The following is a 26,138-nucleotide window of genomic DNA, read 5'->3' on the forward strand; positions in this document are numbered from 1 at the left end:
GGAACACTAGGCAGCTACAGCCCGATGTGCAGGTTGGGCTGGTTCTTCCCTAGGTAAAGCCATCTGCAAATGTGAGCCAGCCATCTCCAACAAAACAGTTTTTAAAATCTTGTTTCCACGATGATCACCTTGCATGCGTTTCTCTTGGCCTAGATCACTACTTTGTAGCATTTCCAGAGACTTCTGTGTTCTGTCGAGTTCATCTTAGTTGATTTTTCCCCACATAAGCTTCTCTAGCCACCTCTGCAGAGCGCAGCCCGCTGTCAGACTTTTAAACAAAAGCAAGTGCTCATTTTCTTCATGTTGCTGTACTTGTAGCTGACTTTTGGCATTTGTTACAGTCGTACTTTTGTGTACCACACTTCCAAATTTTATTTTTCTTAAAACCCTACGTATTTAAATTCTGATTTTATTCAGGACAATATCAAACCTCTCAACCAACTAAACAAACGAATGCCTCAATTGTTTTTATTCCTTGGACATGAGGAAAGCATCTAACGGAATGTAATTGGATTTGGGGGACAATACCCATTTTCAAATAGATAGGAACATTTAGTCATGGGATGTATATGAGGTTAAAGACTAAGGAACTATTTTGCAACTCTAATGGAACAAAAAACACAAAGACCCACTAAGAGTCCTATAGTCAGGTTAAAGAGGACTTGCACCTTTGAGGACCAGCTTAGCCTAGACTGTCTAAACTCCAGACACCCTGCTGTGTGTGTGTGTGTGTGGTGCAAAAGCATGCACATGTGTAGGTGTAGTAAGTCTATTCATTTGTAAACTGCATGAGGCCAGGCACACTATAAATCTTGTTTAAAATCTTCATATACACCAAGATTTCTCAACACGACCACTACCAGCCCTGTACTTGTGTCCTGCAAACCTCAGGACGACAGTGACATCTCTACACCTCTGCCTATTAGATTGCCGTCACACTTGGAGTAGTCAAAAGTGTCTCTAAACCTTGCCTAAAGTCAGCTGGGGCAAAATCCAGTGGAGTCATAGCCTTAAATGCTGGGTTTAGTGCTTGTGATACAGTAGTTAGTAGTTAATATGTAGTGGAATTTCAATTGTATTTTAATAAATAAAGCTTAATTGAAGATATGAGGGTAAAACAGCCCCACTGACCTTACAGGCCAGGCAATGGTAACATACAGCTTTAATCCCAGTAGCCATAATAGTTTGCCATAGAAACTGAGCAGTGCATGCCTTTAATCCCAGTGGTACACACCTTTAATCCCAACCCTAGAGAGGATCATAAAACGTGAGGAAACAGTTCTCAGACACAGTCTCATTCTGAGATTCCTGGAAGCAGGATCACCATTTCTGACGGAGGTCGAGGTGGCAGTCTTAATTTCTGAATCTTCAGGTTGAACCCCAATTTCTACCTCTGAGGTTTTATTAATCATGCTTCATTAATGACCACATTAACAAAATTCTTATTAATTAGATGTGAGAATTGAATAAGATGGGAGAATTCAAGGATGTCTCCAAGATTCTCTCTTTGGATAGTGATTATGTCTTTTATAGTAAAGATGAAGGAGTGTATTGTGGGGTATATGATCACTCTGTGTGAAGATGTGTCTGTCTTCCCTCACCTGCCAAAGCACCTTCTGATTGGTTTAATAAAGAGATGAATGGCCAATAGCTAGGCAGGAAAGGGTAGGCAGGATTTCTAGAGACAGAAAGTAACTTGGGGGAAGAATCTGAGAAGGGGGTTTGGGGTTTGCCCACTGGATGCGGAGGAGGATGTGGGGCTATGGTACTGAGGAGTGGTAATGAGCCACATAGTAGAATGTAGATTAATATAAATAGATTAATTTAAGTATCAAGAGCAAGTTGGGAACAAGCCTAAGCTAAGGCCAAGCTTTCATACTTAGCAGTAAGTCTCCGTGTCATTGTTCAGGAAGCTGGCAGTGCAGAAAAACGCCTGTTCCGGCAGGGCATCGTAATTTTCAATGGCTTCCTTCCAATGTGGACTTAAAGTTGAATTAAGACATTAGATGGAACTTATGCCCACCAGATTTCTGCCTCTACATGCTGCATCCCAACAACCAGCAGATCCTTGCTTTGTGAGTGACATATTCATTTTCTCTTTTTAACATTACACTAATAACTTATATTTAGCTTAAAATCCACTAAAACCCTCTGACTATTTGTGAAGAATTTTGTTAGTTCTTATCTTCTTCTACTTTGTATTTTCCATTTGTTTTTCCCATTATATGTTACATATTTTTCTCATTAAATTTCATCTCTTTTTATAAAGCATATTCTTGGTTTTGCCAATATTTAAAAAACTAGGTATTTTCATATTTTATATCGTAGTTTTGCCCAATCTTATACTACATTTCCTGGTTGTTTGGGTAATAACAATTTTGTTTTGAACACAGTAAAAAAATGAAAATGCATAACATAAATGGAAACTGATGAACTGTGCTAAGAACAAATATTTTGTAACCAAATCATGGAATACTTATTTTGAAAGTCTCAAAAATTCTCCCCTTTCTCCAATTTTAAAAACTAAAATGAGCAAAGCAATATCACTATTTCTGAAATAAAGACAGGATGTATAGCAACTGAGGGCCACACAAATTTAATAGCTCTCTCCTCTCTCTCTACCTCCTTACTCTCTCTCTGAGGTCAGGTTATCACTATGTAGCCATGCTGGTGTTACCGGCATGCACCACAAATCCTGGCGGCCCAGTCTGGGACTCTTGTGCTCTCATCCACTTTGCTTAGAGAAGAGCTGAGCTCAGCTGCGACACTGGCATGAAATGAGCTGGCGCCTTGGGAACGAATGGATGTTAAGTGGTTTGGAATTTTCTTTTTCATGAGTATGTAATGACTTCACTATGCTTTGTAAGAGAACACCGGGAGTGTCAGTACGCCAGTTCTCTAAGACAGTAAATGAACATTATTCGTTATTATTTACATTACAGAACAAAAAAGGGCCATCTGGTCCAGAAAAGTTATAAGGTCTCCTCATAGAACTGTATAATAACTACAAGCATCCATGAAAAACCAAGAAGCAAATTGGCTATATTTATAAGATAAAGCATGTAGCATCCCATAGTGAGATTATTGACGTCTGTATTTTAGGTAGGACTTCCCTCTCCCATGAATTATTCCATATTCACTCTTCTGGTCTCTCCTATCATCAATATTATTGGAAGATTTTTACCACAGCTGTCATTTTTGTAGATGCATCTCGCATGTGACACCTCCCCACACCTGTTTTTTTTTTCTTTTTTTGTAGAATGTGTTCCAAAATGTTGGGGATTGCACATAGGGCACTCCGTGGTTTCGTTCTCAACCAGTCTTTCTATTCCCTCCCATCAAGGCCATGCTGTGGCCACATTGACGCACTTTAGATGTTTGAATGTTCTGTGTTGTATTAAAACACTGTGCCTTTGCCTACGCTGTCATTCTGAAGATACCCTTCTCTGCTTTTATGTTTGGCGAATTCGCTGAGAATCCTTGAAGTCAAAGTCAAATCTTAACTTCTCAATTTTCTAATCCCAACTTTCTTCAGAAGTTCATAGCGCCTTTAACTAACCCTGAGTTTAAAAGTATGTGATTAATGAAAGTTCCCAAATTAGTAAATATTAACTTGTCCAAAATATGAAGTGGGGCTGTTTAGTTTCATTGATAGTCTATTAAAAAAACTTACATTATGTAGTAACATCTCTAAAGTGTTATAAATAAATATGTAATATTTAAACATGTTAAGCTGTGTTTGAAAAACATCAACCTGCTACCTGAGAAATTTAAAGTACTGTTTTATATGTATCATTTAACATATTCTGTCATGTATTTTGTCTCCCTAGTCTCAATATTCTTTGAAATAAGAAAGCTGGTGAATATAACTTTAATCTTGTTTCTGTATTCTAAGCTGGTATACCAAGCCATCTATGTTCTGTGGTGTTATATTATTATTACTATTATTTCTTTTAACAAATTTTTAGTAGAATATTTGTTATGACTAGCCCAAATAGTTCATCTTTGGAACATTGCTTCATTGCACAAAATAAAAGGAAAGAAAATGCACATTATATTTGAATACAAGGTAAAGGCCAGATGTGGTGGTACACATCTTTAATTCCAGTACCTGGGGAGGCAGAGGCAGATGGATTTCTGTGGGTTTTAGGTCAACTTGGTCTATATAGAGACTCTCAGCCCATCTGGGGAAACAGAGTCAGACTTTGTCAAAAAAAAAAGGAAAAAAAACATCTTTGAAAAACAAGAACTAATGAAACAAGATTTTATTATATTTGTTTTGAAGTACACAAACGGCTGACAAGCAGTAAGAGAATGCTGTTGAAGTGAAGTGAAAACATTTGATGTTATCCACAACACAATGTCCTTTGTCTTACTCCTCCACAGGCCTCGAAGATACTAGAATTGGGAGGTGAACTGTGGCATGGGCGGTGGGAACACAGTGGCAACAAGCAGTAAAAGCTGTGTTCCAGCAAAGTGAAGCTTTCGTTTTCACAGAGTGTGACAAGAATTGTGACTTTGTTGTGACCTTGCACCTGAGCCCAAATAATATATGCTGACATCAAAACAAGAGCAGTTTCAGAAAGCTAATCAGGATCTTATTTGATTACAAAGTAATGTAATTTAACCAATCAACATGGCTACACGGCTGTCTTTATCTCTGTTGAACAGTATCAATAATAGCAATGCACTCATAAGCTAACAACATAAGAATGGCCACTTGCACAATTGAAGTAGAGATTTTTACATCTTATTTTTCTGTGCACACAAAGCATTGCTTATTCACAGCCCTTAGGCGATCTTTAGAATACAAGAAAGCTCATCACATTATCCCTTTAGATATTATGGAGCTGGTACAATATGCCATCTTAAACAGAACTAAAGATTAGAACCCAATGAAAAGATTCTGAATTCTCATCCCCGAAAGGCAATGCTTTAATCCCAACACATCTATGTAAGAAAGGAAGGAAGCAAAATGAAATGTGGGTGATCTCTGTGTTTCAGTCAGGTTGTGTCCGTCGTCCTGCGTTAGGGGACAGACGGCTATCAGACCATGGACTGATTAGGATTCGGGAGCTCCTCGTATTCCTCAGCATAGCGTTGGTAGTGATCAGTGAGAAGAGGCTGATTGGCTTCATTCTTGGTGCTTCTAGAACGGATCAGACAGGAAACTCCCACAAAGATGACAGCCACAAGCAATAGTCCAGCCACGACAGCAATCGTGATGATTTCAGAAACAGTGAACTCCTGACCTGTTTGAAAAATAAGATGAGAGTAAAGCAAACACTTAAATAATCTTCACCAAAATTTGATAGCTTGTATTTCGGCACTGTTCAAGGACTCTGTAGAGTCCCTCGTATTTAAGTTTATTGGTCATTTTACTCAGCTCCTGCCTTCTTGAAGGTACTTCTTAATTCCTTCTGTGAATGAAGCATATCGAGATGAATGTTCTTGCCATTCCAAAGTTAAAGACAAGACAACTCAAAGAATAAAGGCCCTGTGCAGGGTCAATGGGCATAGGAAGAATTGCTGGGTTTGGAGCCTCGTTTCTTCAAGTCTGAAGTTTGATGATCTTTCACAATATTTTGGTACTTTTGTTGAAGAAAATTTACAATAGAAGGTCTTTAATTTTAAAATATCAAAAAAGCAGCGCTTTTCTTTTAATAGATAAAAGAAAGTGGCATGGTCTTATGAGAAATTGAAAACTCATTCTCTCCTTGACTGGAAACATAGCCTGTCTCATATTAGAATTAACTTCAAAATTTCAGTTTTGTTATTTTCAAGATGAGAAATAAAATACCTCTAAAGATTATGAAGACTAAATAAAATAGAGTGCTGATTAATTACCTCATTACTGGGTCAGAGTGAGTACCCAGTAAATAATAAATTCCTATGTTTTTATTCCCAAACAAAAATCTATGAAAAAACTTCATATCCAATATAACACACCAAGCTCAGCACATTGTGAGGATCACACCTTTAAGATGACACATTTGTTTTTGGAGAACCCCACAGTAAAAATTCGCTGACAACACTGACCTGGCCATTGAACTTCATAGGCATATCCCAGGTTCTCTGAAGCAGTAACAAACATCTCTGTGTTGGTAACTGGAGGCCAGAATGGTACCATGTTATATTGCCTGTTATGTCCGATGGGAGCATTTTCCAATGGGAAGATAGAAATATCTAAAATATTCCAGAGGAAACTCGTAAGCAGGCAGGAAGTTGATATCAGAGTAGCTGCTATGCTCTGAAAATGGCTAATGTGCAAAGAGCATGTGGAAAGTGTTTTCAGAGATTACAGGAAATATGGGCAAAAGGCAGGTGTCACTGCAGAACAGGGTGAATGCAGTACCAACTGTATCACAAATAACAAAAACACAGAAACAGACATGGGTTCAACCTGAAGATCAGAAAAGCAAAGCAGCCAAGTCACTAGAGTGCTCTTACCTCTAAGAAATCTTCAGACTGAAAGTGAGCAAGTTCCTGTCTTATACCTGCGTATTTTCCTCTGTAACGCTGGGATTAAGGATGTGAGCCGCCACTACCTGGATCTGCTACTATGTTGATCTTGTGTAGCCCAGGGTGGGCTTGAACTCACAGAGATCCAGAGATCCATCTGCCACTGCTTCCCATGTTCTAGGATTAAAGGTGCGTGACCCCACTGCCTGGCCTCTAGTGACTTAGTTTTACCTTCTGGTCTTCAGGCAAGTTGTATTTATAAAACATAAATAAAATATGACTATAACCAACACTGGTATTGGTAGAACCTTTAAAGTCAGAGGACTTGAGCAACACTGCAGTGTAAGACTCTCACCAGCTCTTCTGTTTTTAAACTACAGAAGCTAATTTAAATACATCCACAAGCATCTGTCTTACTCAGTGGTCTGTAATTCAAAATTGAGAGATGGTTGCCGTGGACCTTAAATATATCTGTTTAATATATTTTTTTGAGACAGGATTTCTCTGTAGCTTTGGAGCCTGTCCTGGAACTAGCTCTTGTAGACCAGGCTGGCCTTGAACTCATAGGGATCTGCTTGCCTCTGCCTCCTGAGTGCTGGGTTTAGAGGTGTGTGCCACCGCTGCCCAGGCTGTTTAATATTTCTACTTGTTGTTTACTTTGTGAGAATTCGGTATTAAGTCTATTCCCATCTTTGACCATTAGCAAAAGTTTTTAAAAATTGAATCTGATTTCTTCCACAATTTGATTCCTAAGATAGAATAAAATAGAAAGATCCTTTCCTCTTTCTGTCTACATTAGCTATTTAAACAAAAGGCAAATTTTTCTTTTAAAAAGTGGATTTCTTTAATCAAGGATGAAAGTAGGGATGGGTGCTTTGTATCAAATGCTTGCTGTGTTTTTCTTGTTAATCTGTTTTTATGTGAGTGATATTAAACACCAAATGAATACCACAACACCAGTGCTGGATCTGTACCTAGAGGGACACTAACCTCTTCTTTTAAGACATCTGGAATATGTGAGGCTAGCCAGGGCTTGAAGTTTCTATGTGTCGGAGGTTTGTTACCCATGGAAGGACTCATGAAAGGATAACTCAGCATTTAATTTGAGAAAAAGTCAGTCACAGAAACGATGATGTCTTTTATATTTTGTGCCTTCAGTTTTACCACATACTACAGGGAATCAAATATTTATTCAAATGTATTGAGTGCCTACTAGTGTTAGGTATTGGTCTAGACACTGAACAAAGAAGTCAGCTTCCAGTTCTCAATGCACTCCATCCATTTTAGTGTCAGTAACCTGTGAAAGTTCCATGCTGAGACTTGTAATCCGGCTATAATTTTCAACTCTCCATTTGACCTGTCTGTTGAATCCTGACTTGATCACTCTCAATTCAGTTTGTCTTCAGCTATGGGATGAAGTTTACTAAAATGGGCAGAGGAATCAAAGCAAAGGCAACAGTCACACTTGGATCCCATGTGACTTCCATTTGCAAGATCCTTTTTACAATCCCCATTTCCCCAATGGTGTAATGCAGTGACCTTAAGTGTCTTCCCAGTTTCCTGTGTTCCCATTTTCTGGTTTTATTTACTTATGAAATCTTTCCACTTTCTACTATACTACATATATTTACATTTGGCTATTTTAATTTTTACTAACAGGTGCAAAAATTCCAGGAGGAAACGACTTCTGAGTTCTACATGCTATTTCTGGTCCCTAGAATGTTGTCCAGGAAACATTAGGTGCTCAGCTAATGTTTGCGAAAGGTTTTATAATTGCTTCTTTTCTTCTTAGCTGAAGAAGTAGTAATCGTTTTGGAAAATGTACAAGCTGCTTTTTCTGAAAAAAAAAATCATGGAACTCTGGTCTATGTGTGAAACAACACATAACTCCAAAGTAATGGAAGAAGGATATTAAATTACATGTTACTTAGATTTCTAATAGTAGTGACAAGAGGCAAAGGCAGGCAGATCTTCGTGAATTTGAGGCCATTCTGGTTTACATAGTTTGCTTCTATGTGCAAGTCAAGCCTACATAGTGAGAATCTGTCTCAAAACCAACCAACCAACCAACCTACAAAATTAGTAAATAGGAATGAACATAATCGTCGCTAGCATTTAGATGTGCTGTGTTGCTTTGTGTCCAACAACAGGATTCTTCAGCACCATACTGTAAGACAACAACCTGATTTAGTTTTTTTGGGGGGGAAGGGGGTGTTGAGACAGGGTTTCTCTGTAGCTTTGTAACCTGTCCTGGAACTAGATTTTGTAGATCAGGATGACCTCAATCTGCCTGCCTCTGCCTCTGCCTCCGAGTGCTAGGATTAAAGGCATGCGCCACCACCGCCCAGCCTGCTTAACTTTTTAAATGTTGTTATTCTGACTTCAGATTTCTATAATTCTACAATTCTGACTTCTGAAGAATCTTGAATATGTTTAAAACCTTTGATGAGTTCAGAAAAACAACTCTGTCATCTATCTGCTCCTGGACTGTTCTCAAAAGTCTGATTTGTGGGACTGTTGCACGATTCTTCCCCAGTTCTTACTTTAGCTGCCCTCATTGCTTCACGATCTCCTTTCCCAAGGGACGTTTAGAAATAAATGGGATATGAGGGAAGGTGTCTGATTGGTCAGTTTTCAAATTTACTCAAGTTTTCAGCATTGACTTTTTCTATACTTTAAGACTATATTTTATCAGAAAAATGTCACAGGCTAGCTACTGTTTATTTATGGCCTTTCTCTACCCACTGACTGCCTAGGGTCTGAGAATCCTTAAACTGACCAGAGCTCAAGCAGAGGGGTTGGGGGGATGATAAGAAAAAACAACTTTCTGCTTTCATCACGATCTTTAGATTAGCTCTGGGGAATCTTTACCAAATTTATACGAATGAGCAATAATTATGTTTTAGCCACAATATGAAATATAGAATAGTACACATTTTCATGGTTTCTACAAAACTATAATAAGAGAACACTTATATTCCCTTTGAGAAATCTAACACTCACAGCGTTGGGAATGATTGCATAGATATTATTTGTATATTTTTGGCTAGTTCTTCAAAGCCTGTACTTAACAAGAGCTGATTTTGTTCATTTCTAACCTATTAATTCCAGTTTATGTAGTGTTACAATAAAAATAATCTAGTGAAAAAGACAAGATCTCCTGAGTAAATTGGGAGTGTGGGGATCATGGGAGAGGGTAGAAGGGAGAAGAAATGGAGGGCAATGGAGAAAAATGTATAGTTCAATAAAAACAATAAAACAAATAATCCTGTGAAACACACTCAATGTGATAGTTATTACTGCAAACAGAACAATCTTGTTCTGACAATTATTAAGTTGAACACTGGAGAGATTGGCAAAAAGCAAGTGTCCGATGTAAAGGTGTAGGTTAAGGAGTGGGGAGTATGATGAAAAGTTAGGGAAATGGCAAAACATAGCTTACTGGACCTAGGCTGAATCATAAAATTATTAATTTCTTATTTTATTTATCTATTTATTTTTAAAGAAATTACAGTGGTTTGAATGAGAATGATATATTTAAATGCTTAGTTACCAGCAAGTAGATCTCTTTGAGAAGGATTAGAGGATTAGGAGGTGTGGTCTTTTTTGAGTTGCTGTGACTTTATTGGAGGAGTTGTGTCAACGGGGGTGAGGTGGACTTTGAGGTTTCAAAAGCTCACTCCACGTCCTATGCCTTCCTCTCTCGTCCTGCTGCCTATGGATCAGATGTAAACTCTCAGCTACCTGCACCAGCCCCATGCCTGTCTGCTTTCCACATGATAGGGACCAACACTCTGAAACTACTAAGTAAGCACCCAAATAAAGCTTTCTTTTATGAGTTGTCTGGGTCATGGTATCTCTTCATAGCAATAGAACAGTGAATAAGACAGAAAATAACACTATAAGTAATTCATTGTCCATTGCTGTTATGTATTTAAATACACATGAAATATGAAGCAGGATACCAATTAATAAATTCATAACCTTGCAAGTATTTATGTGTGAATTGCCTGTCTGAATTCATTTTTTGAGACATCTTCCTGTGTAACACTGACCAACTTCTGAGTACTGGAATCATAGTCACTACCATAACTGGCAAATTACTTGTTTTTTAAATGATTTCTGACAGACATTTTGACCAACATATGGATTGTTGGTCTGGGAAGGTTGTAACAGAGATTTCTGATATACATAAAGAACGGTGAGGGCCTCACTGGATACATAAAGCAAAAGAGTGCTAACCTTCAATAGTGTGTGTGCATGATAAAAACACAGCAGCTAAAATTCAGAACATTTTCAAAGTGTGAAAATTTATGATGTTTAAACTAGTGGAATTACTTTCATGGTTTTGAAAAGCAACATACTTCACTTGGCTGAGTAGGACTGCAGTAAATGAGGTCTCTAAAATAATATTTTAAAGAATGCAGTGAAATGTACTTGAAAGAGATTTCCTATGGCATGGCATAACAACTCTTAACTTTTCAAGTCGATCAAATTTTCATTTCTGTGAGGCCATAAAGTAATACAACTCAGAATTACAGATCAGGAATATGGCATGTTTAGTGTTTTGTGGAACCCAAGAATAGGTCTATACCATTTTTCTATTTATATTAAAAGGAAGTGAGAAGGTTTGTTGGAAAATATGGGTAGGAAAATCTTGGAACACATGGGATTTGTCTTTTCATGACAGGAATGCCAGTAGTGACATCTTAATGTTAATTGTACTGAGAGACTTCCACAGTATTCAAAGTGGTTTTGAGTATTTGGCAATGACTGGATGGGAGAGCTACTGCATCTTTAGTTTGGAGCCTATTTTATGGTTGTCAAGTGCTAGCTTAGATTGATAGCAACACCACCAGAATAATCCCTTTGCGAAGCCTGCAAAATCACATAAAAGCATCTCACCAGCATTATACCTCCTCAGCCATTCGTCAAAGACTGCATCAGTGAAAGTATGCAGGAGGACAAAAATCGGATCATTGGGAGACAGATGGGTTTGTCCTCCCGTTCCGTTCAGGAAGAGGTGGGCCAGGTTGTGAAGGCTTCGAACAGCAGGGTCATATTTTCCAGTGGGATCACTGTAACCTATATTTAAAAGTAAGGATGGATATAGTAGAAAACATTGTGAGTCAACAGCATAGATTATATTAGGAAGCTATTTTTTCACAGCTCGCCAGGCTAAATATTGCCTCAGTATAATAGTGTTGCCCCTTGTAGTAATGGCTGATGACATTTGCTTGCTATATTCAGAACTAGGTTAGTTCTGAGCTGGTTGTGTAGTATTCCAAATGTAGCTTCTAGGTTAACAATAACAACCTGCAAAAGACAGCAGTCAAAATATATGAGTACTGAACTTTGACAAGGCACAGATTTTTCTTCATGGAAATAGAGACAGTGGAAATCCCCCAGTTACTGCTTCCATCACTGAGAGCATTGCTGTCACTGTCCTGCAAACTCTCCCGCCTTTCTCCTTCTTAATGACTGCCAGCATATTTTTTTTTCAGAAAACTAATTTTGTGGGGATGCTAAAAATGCCCTCAATTTCTCTCTTTTTTTCCACACAGTTTTAAAAATCTGGATAAGTTCTTGTTAAAATATTTAAAGAATTTTTAAATCCCTCTACATATTAGGCAGATGAGGATAAATGCCAGTTAGGTCAGAAAGCAGTTGGGGCTTGTGATTTGTGATAGAGTTAAATGTATCTGATTGGGTCGAACTGCCATGTCTATACAGTCATTCATTCATTTACTCATTCATTCATTCATTTTTCTAATTTCTTTTACTCAGGGAACATAGTCAGCATATTGCTTTTAAAAATAAGTACTGTGGTCTTATAGATATCAATTTAGTATCTATATGTAGTAAATATTGAACCAATTCTGTTGGTGAGTTAGTATGATTTAAATAAACATAAGGGGAGTGTACAGATTTGATAGTAAAAGGGAATAGAATTGAAGTTAGTGATTGGAATTACAGTTTATGTATCTCTGAGCACAGAAGAGAGAGAATCATTCTTGTTTGAAGGGGGGTGGTGCACTGAACCCGTATGATGCTGGCACTCAAGGGGAATTCCAATAGTAACAATTTAAAATTTAGTTAGACATAATTATACTCCTTTAGAAATTTGAAAGCATTATTGTTGGCTGTCTCAGAAAAGTTGAACTGCACTACTTCAACTTAAAAATACTCAGTAGACACTTATTTAAATTTTATAGACCTTTAGCATTTGTTATAAAGTGTTTTGACTTAAATAAAACTGCCCGAATCAGAATTTACAGACTGTCAAGCAATTGGAATTTAAAATAATTGTTAATCTTACCTTTTTAAAAGCAACAGTTTGATGACTGTGAAAGTTACCTGTAATGTTACACTATGATGTCATTACACAGGAAGCCCGATAACTGCCAGGCACTAAATTGGAAAGACTATAGAAATCTAAGAGGTTTGAAACAATAATTCTCCATGATTTTTTCTCTGATAACCAAATATAATCTGATACTCCCCTTACTTTTGAATCTGAAATTGTGACTAAATCAAAATCAACAGTCAATTCATATGTGATCAATGTGGCATTCAAACACTTTTTTTAGATTTATTTATTTATTTATTATGTGTACATCATTCTTTCCATGTGTGCCGCAGGCCAGAAGGGGGCGCCAGGTCTCATTATAGATGGCTGTGAGCCACCATGTGGTTGCTGGGAATTGAACTCAGGACCTCTGGAAGAGCAGTCAGTGTTCTTAACCACTGAGCCAGCTTTCCAGCCCCTCAAATGCTTTTTTAAAACATCCAATTTGGGGCTCTCCAACTTACCCTCCTTACTAAATTAATTCAAAACATCAGTTTTTCATTTGTTTGTTTACTTGCCTTCCACTGTGTTTCGAAAACTGTTTGTAGAATTGGAATAAAAAGGAGGTGTGTCAAACACACCAACCTCCAAGCACTGGGTGACATCCTGTGGCGCAGGAAGACGCTGCACTGCTGGTCTCCCCACGTTCCCAGCTGGGTTTCTCCTGATGGGTCCACCCTCAGTGTCTAAGGAGGAAAGGCATGCACACAGTTAGAGAATGTCTACAGGTCTGACTACTGCCTTTTCATATACAGTGAAAATACTGAAAATTAGATCCTGGTGGAGTAACTAGGAAAAGGCATGCTCACTGTGAAAAACATCTAAATAACACTGTCCTGCTTCTGTGAACTGAGACGACCTGATATATCAAAACATTGGAAGAAAACAGTATCACATTGACAGACATGGGTCTGAGTGCTGCTAATTCAACAAGCTTTATTAAAAGAATATAAGAACACGAGAAACTGAGTTTTGTTAAGAATAATCTTATAAAACTAAATATAAAACTAAAATATAAAGCAGGCCATGGTAGCACATGCACTTGGGAAGCAGAGACAAGTGAACCTCTGAGTTTGAAGCCAGTCTTGCCTACAGAACTAATTCCAGGACAGCCAAGGTTACACAGAGAAACCCTGTCTCAAACCAGCAGGCAAACAAACAAGCAAACAGACAAACAAACAGAAAACTTAAAATATATATTTCATCCTTATATGAAAAATTTTACCCAAATGCCATCTGTTACAAGTCTTCAGAGAGGTAGGAAAAAAATACCCCCTAAATCTCACTGGAATTTTCTCTTATTTCAATCAACAAATGTTTTCCACCTTTTTAAAAATAAATTAATGTCATCAATAAACTTTTTGAAGGGAGGTAAGAACGGTAAAGAGAGAGAACGGAAAGGAAGAGAGAGAGAGAGAGAGTGAGAGAGAGAGAGAGAGAGAATCATAAAGAACAGATTTTCCAGGAACTCTAAATGACAAATGACTGGGGAAGAACTTCTGTAAGTAAAGTCAGAGAAATTTTGTAAAATGTGCAGTCTAGAGAGGAACAGAAGCACAAAACTGTAAGTGTTCTTCTGTTTGTCTCATGAGCACATGAGCACTCTCATCAATCCTGGCCAGGTGCTTTCCAGGAGTGACAAGGAGTTGGTATATGCTTTCCTATGGCTCTTCGGTGAAGAGCTTGCAAGGCGCAGAGCAAGCTGTAGGGAATGATGAAGTTAGACCAGAGCCACATTGTGAAGAAATCAGGTTCCAAGCTCAGAAAGTAACACTTAATTCACTGGGAAATGGAGGAAACTACAGTGCATGGGGCAGAGTAAGAATGGTTAAGAGCACATTTTATGAATCACTATGGTGATTGATAGACTCATAAGCGCTCCGCAGGGACAAGGCAAATAGCCCATTGGCCTGTGAAGGACAGCGGTGCAACTTCAGCTTGTGTTTGTTTTCATTCACAAATGTCTTATATTGAATTCCATGCACAATGCCCCCTTTCTGTTGCATTAGCATAACAACCATTAAATACTTTAGCAATAAAACATAGACCTCTGTCTGTTAGGACTGCAGAATCCATGTACATTTTGGAGTATAGACTATACTCCACTAGATATAAAGTCTGATTTTTTAGCTGTATTTGGAAGATTGCTGTTTGGAAAATTATCAATAAATCCCATGAGGCTTGAAAGTATGGTCTACTTTGGTTGCAAGCAACCGCACCCTAGTTCTCCTTATGGTATTTTATGGTTGAGATCTTTGGTAGTAAAAGAAATTGGCAGAGCCATTTTGATTCTATCTCAGTGGCTTTCAAATTTAGTTTGAACACGGACAACCTCTGCTAATTCAGTCACTAATGTCCTATGGCTTATAATCCTGTACAGTTTCCACATTGGAATGAATGAGAAATTCAGAACGTGTGAGGGAAAAACAGATATGAGAAATTCTGTAAAGAAAGAACCACTGCTTTTTGTATGATGAATCATAGATGCATTATGAGGGCAAAAAGAATGTCAGGTGTGACTAAGTCAGTTTCCCAACCACTACATTTCATGAAACAAGTAAATAACAGTGTGTCTGGAATCTCTAAAGAAAGGTCGATGTAAGCACATGCATGCACCAGTCTCCAGAAGATGTCAATGAAACTATAGAAATGGATATAATCTTCTCAGACAGAAGTAGGATAAAAGAAACAATTTTCATGGGAGTTGAAGAAGACATATAGTAAGAATCTCATACTGTATGAGAAATATGATGTGATTGATAGAGTGTTTGCTTTTATTCTTTACTATGTTTGATTTTCAAGATTAAATGTGTGTGTGTGTGTGTGTGTGTGTGTGTGTGTCTATGTGTGCACATTTAGATATCACAGGGTCCCCATGTGGACTCTAGGAATTGAATTCAGGTTGTCAGCCTTAGCAACATCAGCTTTTACTTTTACTTGACCATCTTGCCAGCCCTCTTTACCATGTTCAATAAATATGGTGTTTCTTTTTTACATCTTGAATTGTCACAGTTGACAATCTTAAAATTTGCTTAACCAAGGAAAAGTCCTCTTTGATTTTCATGAAGTTGTGAGGTTTGTTAAACAGAGTGATAAGAAATCCTATGACAAAATGAAATGCTTTCACTTTTATTTTTTCCTTTTATGCTGTATTTTCATAGGCTTTAGAAATCTTTTTCTTTCTGAACTGGGAAGATAGCTTATGAAAGCCAAGTGTTCGAGTCCAGAGTTTGACCCAAGATCCCAAAGGGGGAAAAAAAAAAGTGAAGTATATCAGGGCACACTTGCACTATCAGCATTGGAAAGGCAGAGACAGGTAGAGCTCCAGGCTTGGTAGTGAGTCATTAATGTGTTCTGGGGCAGTAAGAAACCTTGCTTCCCCACTCCCCTGCTCCAGAGCCAGATGGAGCATAGAGCCTGGCTTTAATCACAGCCCTTGAGAGACAGAAAGAGCCTGGCAGTTGAATCTCTATGGGCTATATAGTGAGTTGCAGGCCAGCTAGAGCTACACACTGAGGCACAGTCTCAAAACTAAAAGAAAATAGGCAGACAGAGCTAAAACAATGACAACTAAAGGTGGCCTATGGCTTACACGTGCACGTGTGTTTTTACACACTCATGAACATGAACACACACACAGACATGATTATGTCTACCCATCAGCATGGCAAGAAAATATCTAAGAACTCCCAGTCCTATGCACAATCAGCCTGGTGAGAAACACGAGTGTGTTAGTATATGAAGACACTCTGACCTTCAGTTTCATTCCTCTGTCACAAGGTGGAACCAATTGCTCAGGTGTTAGACTGCTAAAGGAAATATTCATGTATTATCACATTTCTTATATTAGTACAAATCTAAATATTTTTCTAATGATAAAAATGTACTCAGTTCCTTGGATATATTTAAACTATTCTCTTTTTAAGTGTCTAAAGCAATACAAAAATTTATACATAAAATACAAGCAGAGTTTTTAATATACCACATATATAATAATAAATCACAACCCTAATTTTCATATGGAAAATCAAATATTTTTCTGGAAATGCCTGAAGTAGAAAAACAAGAAATAATAGAGAACACCAACAATTAAGACTGTGTTAGTAGCACAGAGAGGGTAACTGTGTTTCATGGAAGAAAATGGGAAGCTCATGAACAGACCAGTGTACAGCAGAAATGTTCTGTGCCAGAGGCACAGTAGTCAGAGCTGTGTATGTTCTCTTCAGGAGAGCTGGAGCTGAGTCTGCAGGCATCTTTCTGCCTTTTTTCAAGTGTATCCCTACGAAAAGTATCCATTTTGGATGTTAGTTCTCTGCACAAGCATGGAATTTTCCTTTTATTTTTGCTTCCTTCTTGTTCTGCTCCCAGAGCACTCCCAATTGATTTTTTGCATATTTCAGATATTCTTGCAGGATATTTTCAGTAAAATCCCAACCCAAGACACATGACTGCTAAGTAGTGCTTAGTGTGTTAAGAGGATTAATGTACTCTAGGATTTTTGAAAATAAAGTTAGCAATGTACCGATCAAATTGCTGAAGAACAATAATAACATACATAGATACTTTTTATTTCCCAGGAGCACCTTGTAGACTGCTTTGCATCTCCCAGGTGCTCAGTGTGCACCTGCACTGGCAGCAGGATTCATTCTGAAGAAAAAGGCCTTGCAGGAGCACAATCCCTTTATCTAATAAAGAATAGTGAATAGTAACTCTGTCATTTGGGCCTTACTGTTGCAAAGTGTTCCCAGGGTGTCGTAATCTTCTAAGGACTCGCAGACCACTCTCCATTGAGAAAAGACAGAGTTGGGGTTTATAAGAGTAGAATCAAGGCTGCTTCTGGATCCCATTAAGTCATCGGTGCAAATATCACAGACGTTTTTCCCAGTTGCAAAATTCCAGTAAGGAAGGGAGAAAGAAGGCTCCTGCAGCATCTCCTAGATCACAGAAATCCATTAGTGGTCCCTGCTCTACTTACATCCTTTTTCTTGGCTCGCTTGACTCTGGTGTCCTTTTCTGTTAGCTCTCTCCATATGCTAAAGAATCAGTGCATGCAACAATAATATCTAGGATCCCAGAGAAGTTAAGGACCTTATTGAACAAAGTTTGTAATTTAGTTGGAGGACTCATATAGGTAGTAGAAGGAATGAAACTCACTTCATGAACAAATTTCTACGAATTTTAATTTGAGGAAAAGATTGTTTTCATTGTTGGCAGATAACTGTGTTTCTATTGCTTTTATTAAAATTTTTGATGTTTCTATCTCTTTTGCTTTCCTATTATTTTTATGTGTCTCCCCCCTCCCTCCCCCCGCCAAGATTGTGTAATAGGTCTGGTTGGTGTGGACTTTGTAGACCAAGCTCGCCTCGACCTCACAGAGATTCACCTTCAGAGTGCTGGAATTAAAGGCCTGCACCTCCACTGCCTGGCTCCACTCTTCTGTTTTTAATGGAAGCACTGACAATTCTTTGCATCATGTGACCTCAGTTTTGAAATGATTTGTGGAACAGTAAGTTTTGGGGTTTTGTTTTTGAATGTGGTCTGAATGACTGCAGTTAGGTAGAGTCTGGTTTGTGGACAGACTGCATATTTTGTCTCATACAGATTCTGTTTGCAAAGCTCAGAAGTTCTGTTTAGAGACCTAAACTGCAAAGCTGCACTAGGAAGATGGGAGTCTGCCTGAAGCTCACAGACAAAATGCTAAGCAGATTCAGAATGAATTTTGTGCCTGTTGTTTTTAAGACCAGTGACCTAGTTTCCACATAGAAATCATCTCACACTTTTTGAAAATGCTTGAGACCAAGGACACATGCTTATTTTATCGAATTCCTTAAAATACTGGTGTGGGAGGTCCTTCTTTCTGTCTGTGTGTTGCTTTTATTGACTAATGAATAAAGAACTGGCTAGGCCTAACGCATGGGAGGAGAAAGGCGGAGTTCGGGAAAAGTGATGGAGCCGCCTGAGACAGACATTGGGAGCTTTGCTGGAAAGCCACTGCCATGTGGCAATACGCAGATTAATAAAAATGGGTTAAATTAATATGTAAGAGATTAGCCAATAAGCAGCAAGAGCTAATGGGCCAAGCAGTGATTTAATTAATCCAGTTTCTGTGTGATTATTTAGGGTCTAAGCTATCCTTGGAGGGGCGTGGGCTGCTGCTACAAAAATACTGCTTCCTTCATTCTCTTTCTTTGGCCCTTGGCGAATTGCTTTGAGAGGGTGAGATTTAGTGTGGAGCTGCTTTTACCTTGGGTAACTTTGAACGGCCTGTGTCTTTCTGCTCCTTTCCCATGTCTCCGTTCTGGCAGGCATCTTCTTATCCTTGGTTGTTTTCGAGCTCAGAAGCCTTTCAAGGCACCCTCAGCTATTGATCACTAAAGGTTTGTATTACTCATACAAAAATAATCACTGTGCTTTACAAAAGTTAGTAACAACTTCCAAGGGCTCATTAGAAGTCAGGATCAACTGTGACTGGGCAGCTGACATTTGGGAGCCAGAGCACATTCATATGGTGTTGTGTGTCACAGGTAGCCTGGTATGTGATGATGCCTTGTGCTAGAAAATGGAAGTCATCGAGGTGGAAATTACAACAGCAGAGTCGAGGCAGGAGACACTTCCACCCACCTTTCCAAATTCTGATATGCCATTGGGAAAATGTCTTGAGAGGATGAAGATCTAAAGTTTGTTACCCATGACAGATTTATCCACTCATAATCTATTAAATGTCTTCCTTGTAAACAGAGCCTTAAATATGATGCTGAGAGGAGTAGGTGGACTCATTTAATCACCTTCGAGTGCACATGGACAGACTCCTGTCAGCTGTCCTTGTATTGCAGTGCATCACTCTGTCTCTCCCAACCATTGCTTTTCCTTGAAATGCTAGCACAGTGCCCGGGAAATCAACAGTCTTTTTTTTTTTTTTCATTTAAAGAAGATATTAGTTAATTTTAAGACTTTAACTTTGGGATAGAGATTCATGACGATTGCTTCAAATAGGAAGCAAGTTTAGTTTACAGACTTAATAATTGATCCAATAATAAGCAGTTTTATTTGGACTGGATACTGCTCCTAGGGTCTTTTGCTTGCTAGGCAACTGCTCTGTCTTTGGGCTAAACTCATAATCCCTAAACTGTTCACTTTCTGAATGACAATATTTTTCCAGTTAATGAAAAGGTAGCAAGCATATACTTATGATACTAGATATTCTAGGGTCTTTAGAGTGCATCTGAAGGCTTGAAGTTACTGTGTTTGAGGTCTACTTTATGTTCCTCTTCAAAATTGCTAGTTTTAAATGACAATTCACATCTAAAGATATGCCATTTTGAGGTCCTTTTAAAAACTATATATATATATATATATATATATTAAAGGTATGCAAAATGATATTTTTATATATTTGAATGTGTGTGTATGTATGCATTTACACACACACACACACACACACACATACAACACACCCATCAGTTTTTAATTATGTGATGCTTTCGTGTGGGGCTTTTCTGTAAGCCTTAAAGTGGTAGGGGGTATGAAAAAATTTAGTTCAGTGGACATAAAAGGAACCATCGACTTTAGAACCATCAGCTGTCTGAGGGGCTATGTGTGGATGGAAGAGGGAGGCACAGTGCACCCCTTCCCAGGAGGTGGCACCTGCATGTGTTCTACAGCTCAGGACGAAGGCCTGGAAGCTGACAATTCTGTTGTTTCCTAAATCATTTTGTTCCGGTTATCAAGCTATAGATAATCTCCAAACTTTTAGTTCTTGGCCAAACAGGGTCTCCATTGTTTTTCTCATCATTAGCATTCTTTCATTTCACTGTACAAAAGATCAAGGTTGATGAATGATCTAATAATCAGTGGGGAAGAATCTTACCTGAAAGTCACAAGTACCCTGATAACTTGATTGTTTTGTCATGGCTCATTCCTGTCATTCAGTACAAAATGAGTCACAATGACTTACATGTAGGGACCTAAAAACCAAGACGGAACATACCTGCATGTCTCTCTCCAGCTGCAGCAGATGGTACCTGTGCCACGTGAGAAAAGCTGGTCCTTCATGAGAGAAATCCACATCACCAAAGCTTTCCTGCCCTACACCAAGGAAGGTTTTTTTGACGGAATAATAGTGTGTCCAAACAAAGTAATTGTAGATGGAAATGTTCTCGAACTGTGGTGTGTTGCCATCTGGTCCCAGTATGTCTTCTGACCTCCTTGTGGCAATGACAAATTGAGGATGTGTTGTGCGCTTTGCCATATCCAAGGCTCTCACAAAGTGGCTCCTTTCTTCTGCATTTAAGTCAAGAAGATTTCTCCTGACTTTAAGGATGAAAACGTTAAGTTGTGAAAATTAGCACAATCATATTACAACATGTTATGCCTCCAATGTCCATTAGTTCATATGTGCACCCAAATCTTTTTTTATAAGCTATTTAACTGGTTAAATAGCATTTCCAAGATGCTTGGGACCAGATAGGTTTTGAGTTTACAAACTTTGAAATATTTTCTTGTACATTATATTTTGGGGATTAGGTCCAAAGCCAAATGTAAAATTCATTTGTTTCATATATACTCCACTATACACACAACCCAAGACAATGTGTACCACAGTTTCATCAGTTTGTGTTTAAAACAAAGATTAACAGTATGGGACTTTCTATTTGTGATACTACGTTGGGCTTGAAAACTTTAGGGATTTGGGGAATTTTGGAATTTTTGATTATGGATTCCATTCTGTATGTTATTAAAAACACTCCTAATGTAAACTTTAGACTTATCTTTCGTCCATTCCCTCTTTGTCTCAGCAATTTACTTTAATGGGTCTCCAGGGCTTAGTAGGTCCTGAGACCTTATTACAACCAACTCCATGAAGGAAATACCAATCAGACTGTAAAACTCAGCACAGACGACACCACCTGCCAAAACTAAAACAAAGGCTTAATCCATCGATGTCCATAGAGCTCTGGGAAAATCTATAAATGTCTTAGCCCTTCTTTTCAGTTTCTGTAGTTCTGTTTCTGACTAACTGATCTTGTTAACTGAATTATGCCAGCCCAGAACATGGTTTTTATGCATAAAAAGGCTCAGGGCTACGTTGGGATCCTGAGTACTCAAGTGTAGTCACTGGCCTGCTAATAAAGACATTCTAAAAGCCTGTTCAAGCAGTCTTCTATGGTGCATACCCTGCAACATTTACTCTTGAGTCTTTAAATTTTTTTTTAAAATCTTACATGAGGATTTGTGGTTCTGTGATATTGTCATATTTATTTCTGTTCAATATTGGCATTTTTTTGTTTTAATTTTCTACTTTTTTTTAAAGATAGTATTTCACTGTGAAGGCCTTGCTAGCCTGGAACTACTCTGTAGACCAAGTTGTCCTCAAACTCAGAGATTCTCATGCCTCCTTTTCCTGATTGCTAGGATTAATGGCATGTGTCACCACCCCACAGTAGAATTTTCTACTTTCTAAACATCATAAACCTTATAAAAAACAAGGCAGATGAGCCCAGCATAGTGGTTAAAACGGAGAGTTTTCTGTATCTTGGCACCTTTTTTTAGGCTCAATTTTCATGTATGTGGTTTTTGTATAAAAAGAACTCCTGTTTTCCAAAGACACAAAGACACACACACACACACACACACACACACACACTTAGAGCAGGATGTGGATGATAGTAAAGTCTCAAAAGATAAACTGTGAAACCCTTGGACATTGTCTGAGACATGGAAAACCAGCAAGTGCTGCTGCCGTTACTGTTTCATGCACCACACACTTGATCCTTCATAGAAAATGCAAGAATCCCATCACCACTGTGAGGAATTATGGTTCACCATGGCAGCTCAGAGAGGAGAGACTGCCTTGTTAGATACATCTCAGTGGGAATACCATGCTTGCCAAAGGTCCAGATCGATGAGTTTTGCCTTTCTGAATCTAATGGACAAAGGTTAGCATGAACACCTCTAGTGATACAAAATCAGTTCCCAACACATAGCTATTGCTCAAGCATTTTTGAAGGAAATACTGCGTCTGGAGGTGACATAGCATGTGTGAGGACCAGAGGAGAGCCTTAGCTGTCTGCCATCTCCACCTCACTTTCCTGACGCAGGGCTTCTTGCAGGCATTCATGACATTTGGGTAGACCTGTGGCTTTTCAAAACTCCATAGATTCACCCGTATCTTACCCTTAGGCCTGGGGTTACAGGCACATGTGGGCATACCCAGTTCCTTAAGTGAGTGCTGGGGACCTGAAGTCAGGTTCTCCTGCTTCGACAGCAAGTGTTCTTACCACTCACTGAGCCCTCTCTCCGGACCTATTGAAACGCTGTTAGTTAAAATGTGGGGGTTTCAATCCCAGACTTCTATACCAGACAAGTTTCTTCAACTTCCTAACCTTCAGTTTGCTCAACTAGGGAAAAACGATCGAGCTTTCTGATTTGTAACTGTTTCCTGATGTAAGCGATTCGGGTTCTGTATATTGTGTACAACCTTGAGTCTAATTGAGTGAAAAGGCCTTCCCCATCTTTCCACTCACCTATGAGAGTTTTCTGGTCACATGCAGCTCCTCTCCACCCAGGACGACAGGTCCCACAGTTGTGTCCTGAGAAATTGCCGTTGCACTGACATGTCCTATTGAAGAACTTAAGAGGCCAGCCCTCGCGGTCATCTTTGCCATCGTGGGGGTAGTGGGGGCTGTGGGGTCGGGAGTCTGCGGTCACAGACTCACACCTTCCCCTTCCTGACGATGAGCCACAGCGGTCAGTCCCAGGTCCAGAGGAAGGAGAGAGGTCTGGGCAACACTCTCTACTTCTCAGAGCCTCAACACTGGTACACTCTCGTGGAAACTGAGCCCAGACTTGATGAAAAAGCATCAGGGAGAGGAAGGCAGAAGCCACGGGGAGGACTTTGAAAGATTTCATTCTTCTAAAAGTAAGAGTACAGGATACAAATCTAGTATGCTTCTTTTTGCAGAGAGGAAACTGAGGTCTTTAGATCAAAGCCAACTGAAAAAAAAGGCAAACAGAGTTACAAAACTTTTTTTGAGTACTGTACCCAACCTACTCCAAAATGGAGTCTTTCCATGTGAAACAATATTACTAAAAATAAATAAAAACAATTTACTTTTAAATATCAAGGAAAATACCTAGATCATTGAATCCATTCTCCTGGTATTTGAGTTTTCTTATGTAAAACTTATACTTGTAAGAATCTAGTTCTAGGGCTGGGGAAATGGCTCAGTGGTTAAGAGCATGTATTGTTCCTTCAGAGGCACTAAGTTCAGCACCTTGTACCAACATCAGATGGCTCATGATTCCGTGTAACTGAAGCTCCAAGGGTTCCCCTCTGCCCTTTATGGGCACCTGCACTCGTGTGCACATATCTATATGCAAACACATAATTTAAAAAGAAGACAGAGCTAATCTAAAAAGACTTAACCTGGATATCATTTACTGAAAGCATCTGCCAGCAGGTGACAAGCATACTAACATTTAACCATGGATCTGAAAGGGGAATTGGGAGCAGGCTTCTAGCAAGCAAATCTCCTTCATCCCAGTACATCTTTGGCCACAGTTGACCCCCAGCAGACCTGCTCACCAGTACCTTCAACTCCAGAAAGGTATCTCTGCTGTCCTCCTTCTGAGCCAGTGTTGGATGTCTGCTGTCCCCTGGTGCCAGCTGTTAATTGCATATGGGTTTCTGCCAGACAGTAAATCCCAGACGGATCACTCACACAGGGAGGGCTGGTCCTCTCCTCCAGCTCTCACTAATCCCTTCTCACACCAGTGAGTTCTCCTGCCCTTTAACTACTCCTCAGCACATGACTCCCTCCCCACTGGTTCCCTTGTGATGGCTAAGGTTTTAAGAAAAGGTCAGACACACTGATTTGGAAGAAGTGTTAGAGACACTGAAGAGCTTTTGTTTTCATTGTAGCGATTTTATTATTTTTTTTCTTTCTTTATCTGTATACTACAAAGGGTGAAACAAGATGAAGTGCTTTCTCAGGCACACAAAGTCCAGGTAGTACTGGTATCCTCTGGTAGCTCTTAAAGAGCCACTTTCTCCTGAAACTGAAAAGGCAGGCACAGGTAGGCAACATTCAAATGTAAGCCCGAGTTTGGAATACACGATTACTGCACAAAGCTTGTCAGAATTCACAATCCGTGTTGGCTGCTCTTTTGATGCTAAGCTAGAAGTGTGCAGAAAGCAATATATAAAATAACCCGATATGTGTTTAGCAACCAAAAGACAGCTAAGGATCTGTCTATAAACTAAGGTAAGAAAGAATAAGAGTGTTTGCTTCGGTTTCTAGTTACTTAGGCATGCCCGCATATAATCTGTTAGAACCAGAATTGTCAAACCGTGCTTGATAAAAGAGTGCTTGTACATCTGGTCACTGTTTTGCTATTTTCAGGTTTTAATCAGTTGTGCCTACAGCCTATTAATGTGAGTACATACTAGGACATTTCTTTTGACGCGTAAAAGAAACCAGAATATTTCTCTTGATGATTGATTACGTACACCGTGGACAAATATGTATTTCTTCTGTATCTCTAGGCGATTCGACTCTCACGAATGAAACCATTTCTGTATAAGTAGGCTTTAGTGACTAGATTTCCCCCACTAGCGCTGTCTCAAAAGTGTACTTGAGTTGCTGCATGTGAAATCCTACAACAAAATTTTATAGTTCTTATGGCAGTTTGATATATTATTGTAATAATATGTAATAATATATTTACCCATTCTCCACTTATTGGACTTTTGGGGGTGTTCTCCTGTATATTTTTTGTCTTGTGAAAAATACCACTATAAATAATCGTTAAGTGTTTTCTGTTGGATATTATATATACTCATGGTAAATATCTGTAGAGGGAGTTGTTAGTCTTGAGGCTTGGGAACATGTATAGAGTAATTTTAAATTACTTTCTAAACTGTTTATATCATTTTCCATTTTCATCAGCATTGTTCAAGGTTGTTAATACTTAGTATTAATAGACTGATTTGTCAATACTACATTGAATTGTTTACCTTTATTCCCAGCCTCACATTCTGTGGTTTCAATTATTTGTAGTCAGCTAGTCTGAAAATATTAATCAGGAAATTCTAGGCATAAGCAGTTGACACGGTTTAAACTGTGTGCCATCTGTGTGGAATGATGAAGCCTCATACCAACCATCTGGACCCGATTCATCTTAGTTCTCTGTTCCCACCCTCTGTGTGCTCTTCACCCTCTGACCTCTCCTCAGCTCCCTGATACTTGTGGTCTCCATCAAGTGAATTTGGATGAGAGTCACAGATTATAGTATAAAATGCAAAGGGAGGTGATTGTCGAAGAATATG

General features: G+C 38.8%; 1 protein-coding gene across 1 annotated transcript; it reads right to left on the reverse strand.

The window, feature by feature from the left end:
- Positions 1–4,250: 4,250 nt before the first annotated feature.
- On the reverse strand, positions 4,251–24,563 carry Tyrp1 (tyrosinase related protein 1). Its single transcript, XM_048453433.3, has 8 exons — positions 24,402–24,563; positions 23,335–23,803; positions 20,799–21,121; positions 17,541–17,745; positions 13,330–13,497; positions 11,368–11,547; positions 6,040–6,186; positions 4,251–5,252 (listed from the first exon to the last, which is right to left on the reverse strand). The coding sequence occupies exons 2-8, from the start codon at positions 23,717–23,719 to the stop codon at positions 5,047–5,049; spliced, it is 1,614 nt and encodes a 537-aa protein (XP_048309390.3). The 5' UTR covers positions 23,720–23,803; positions 24,402–24,563; the 3' UTR covers positions 4,251–5,046.
- Positions 24,564–26,138: the final 1,575 nt, after the last annotated feature.

The sequence above is a fragment of the Myodes glareolus genome, chromosome 3 (assembly GCF_982192425.1).
Source record: "Myodes glareolus chromosome 3, mMyoGla1.1, whole genome shotgun sequence".
NCBI lineage: Eukaryota > Metazoa > Chordata > Mammalia > Rodentia > Cricetidae > Myodes > Myodes glareolus.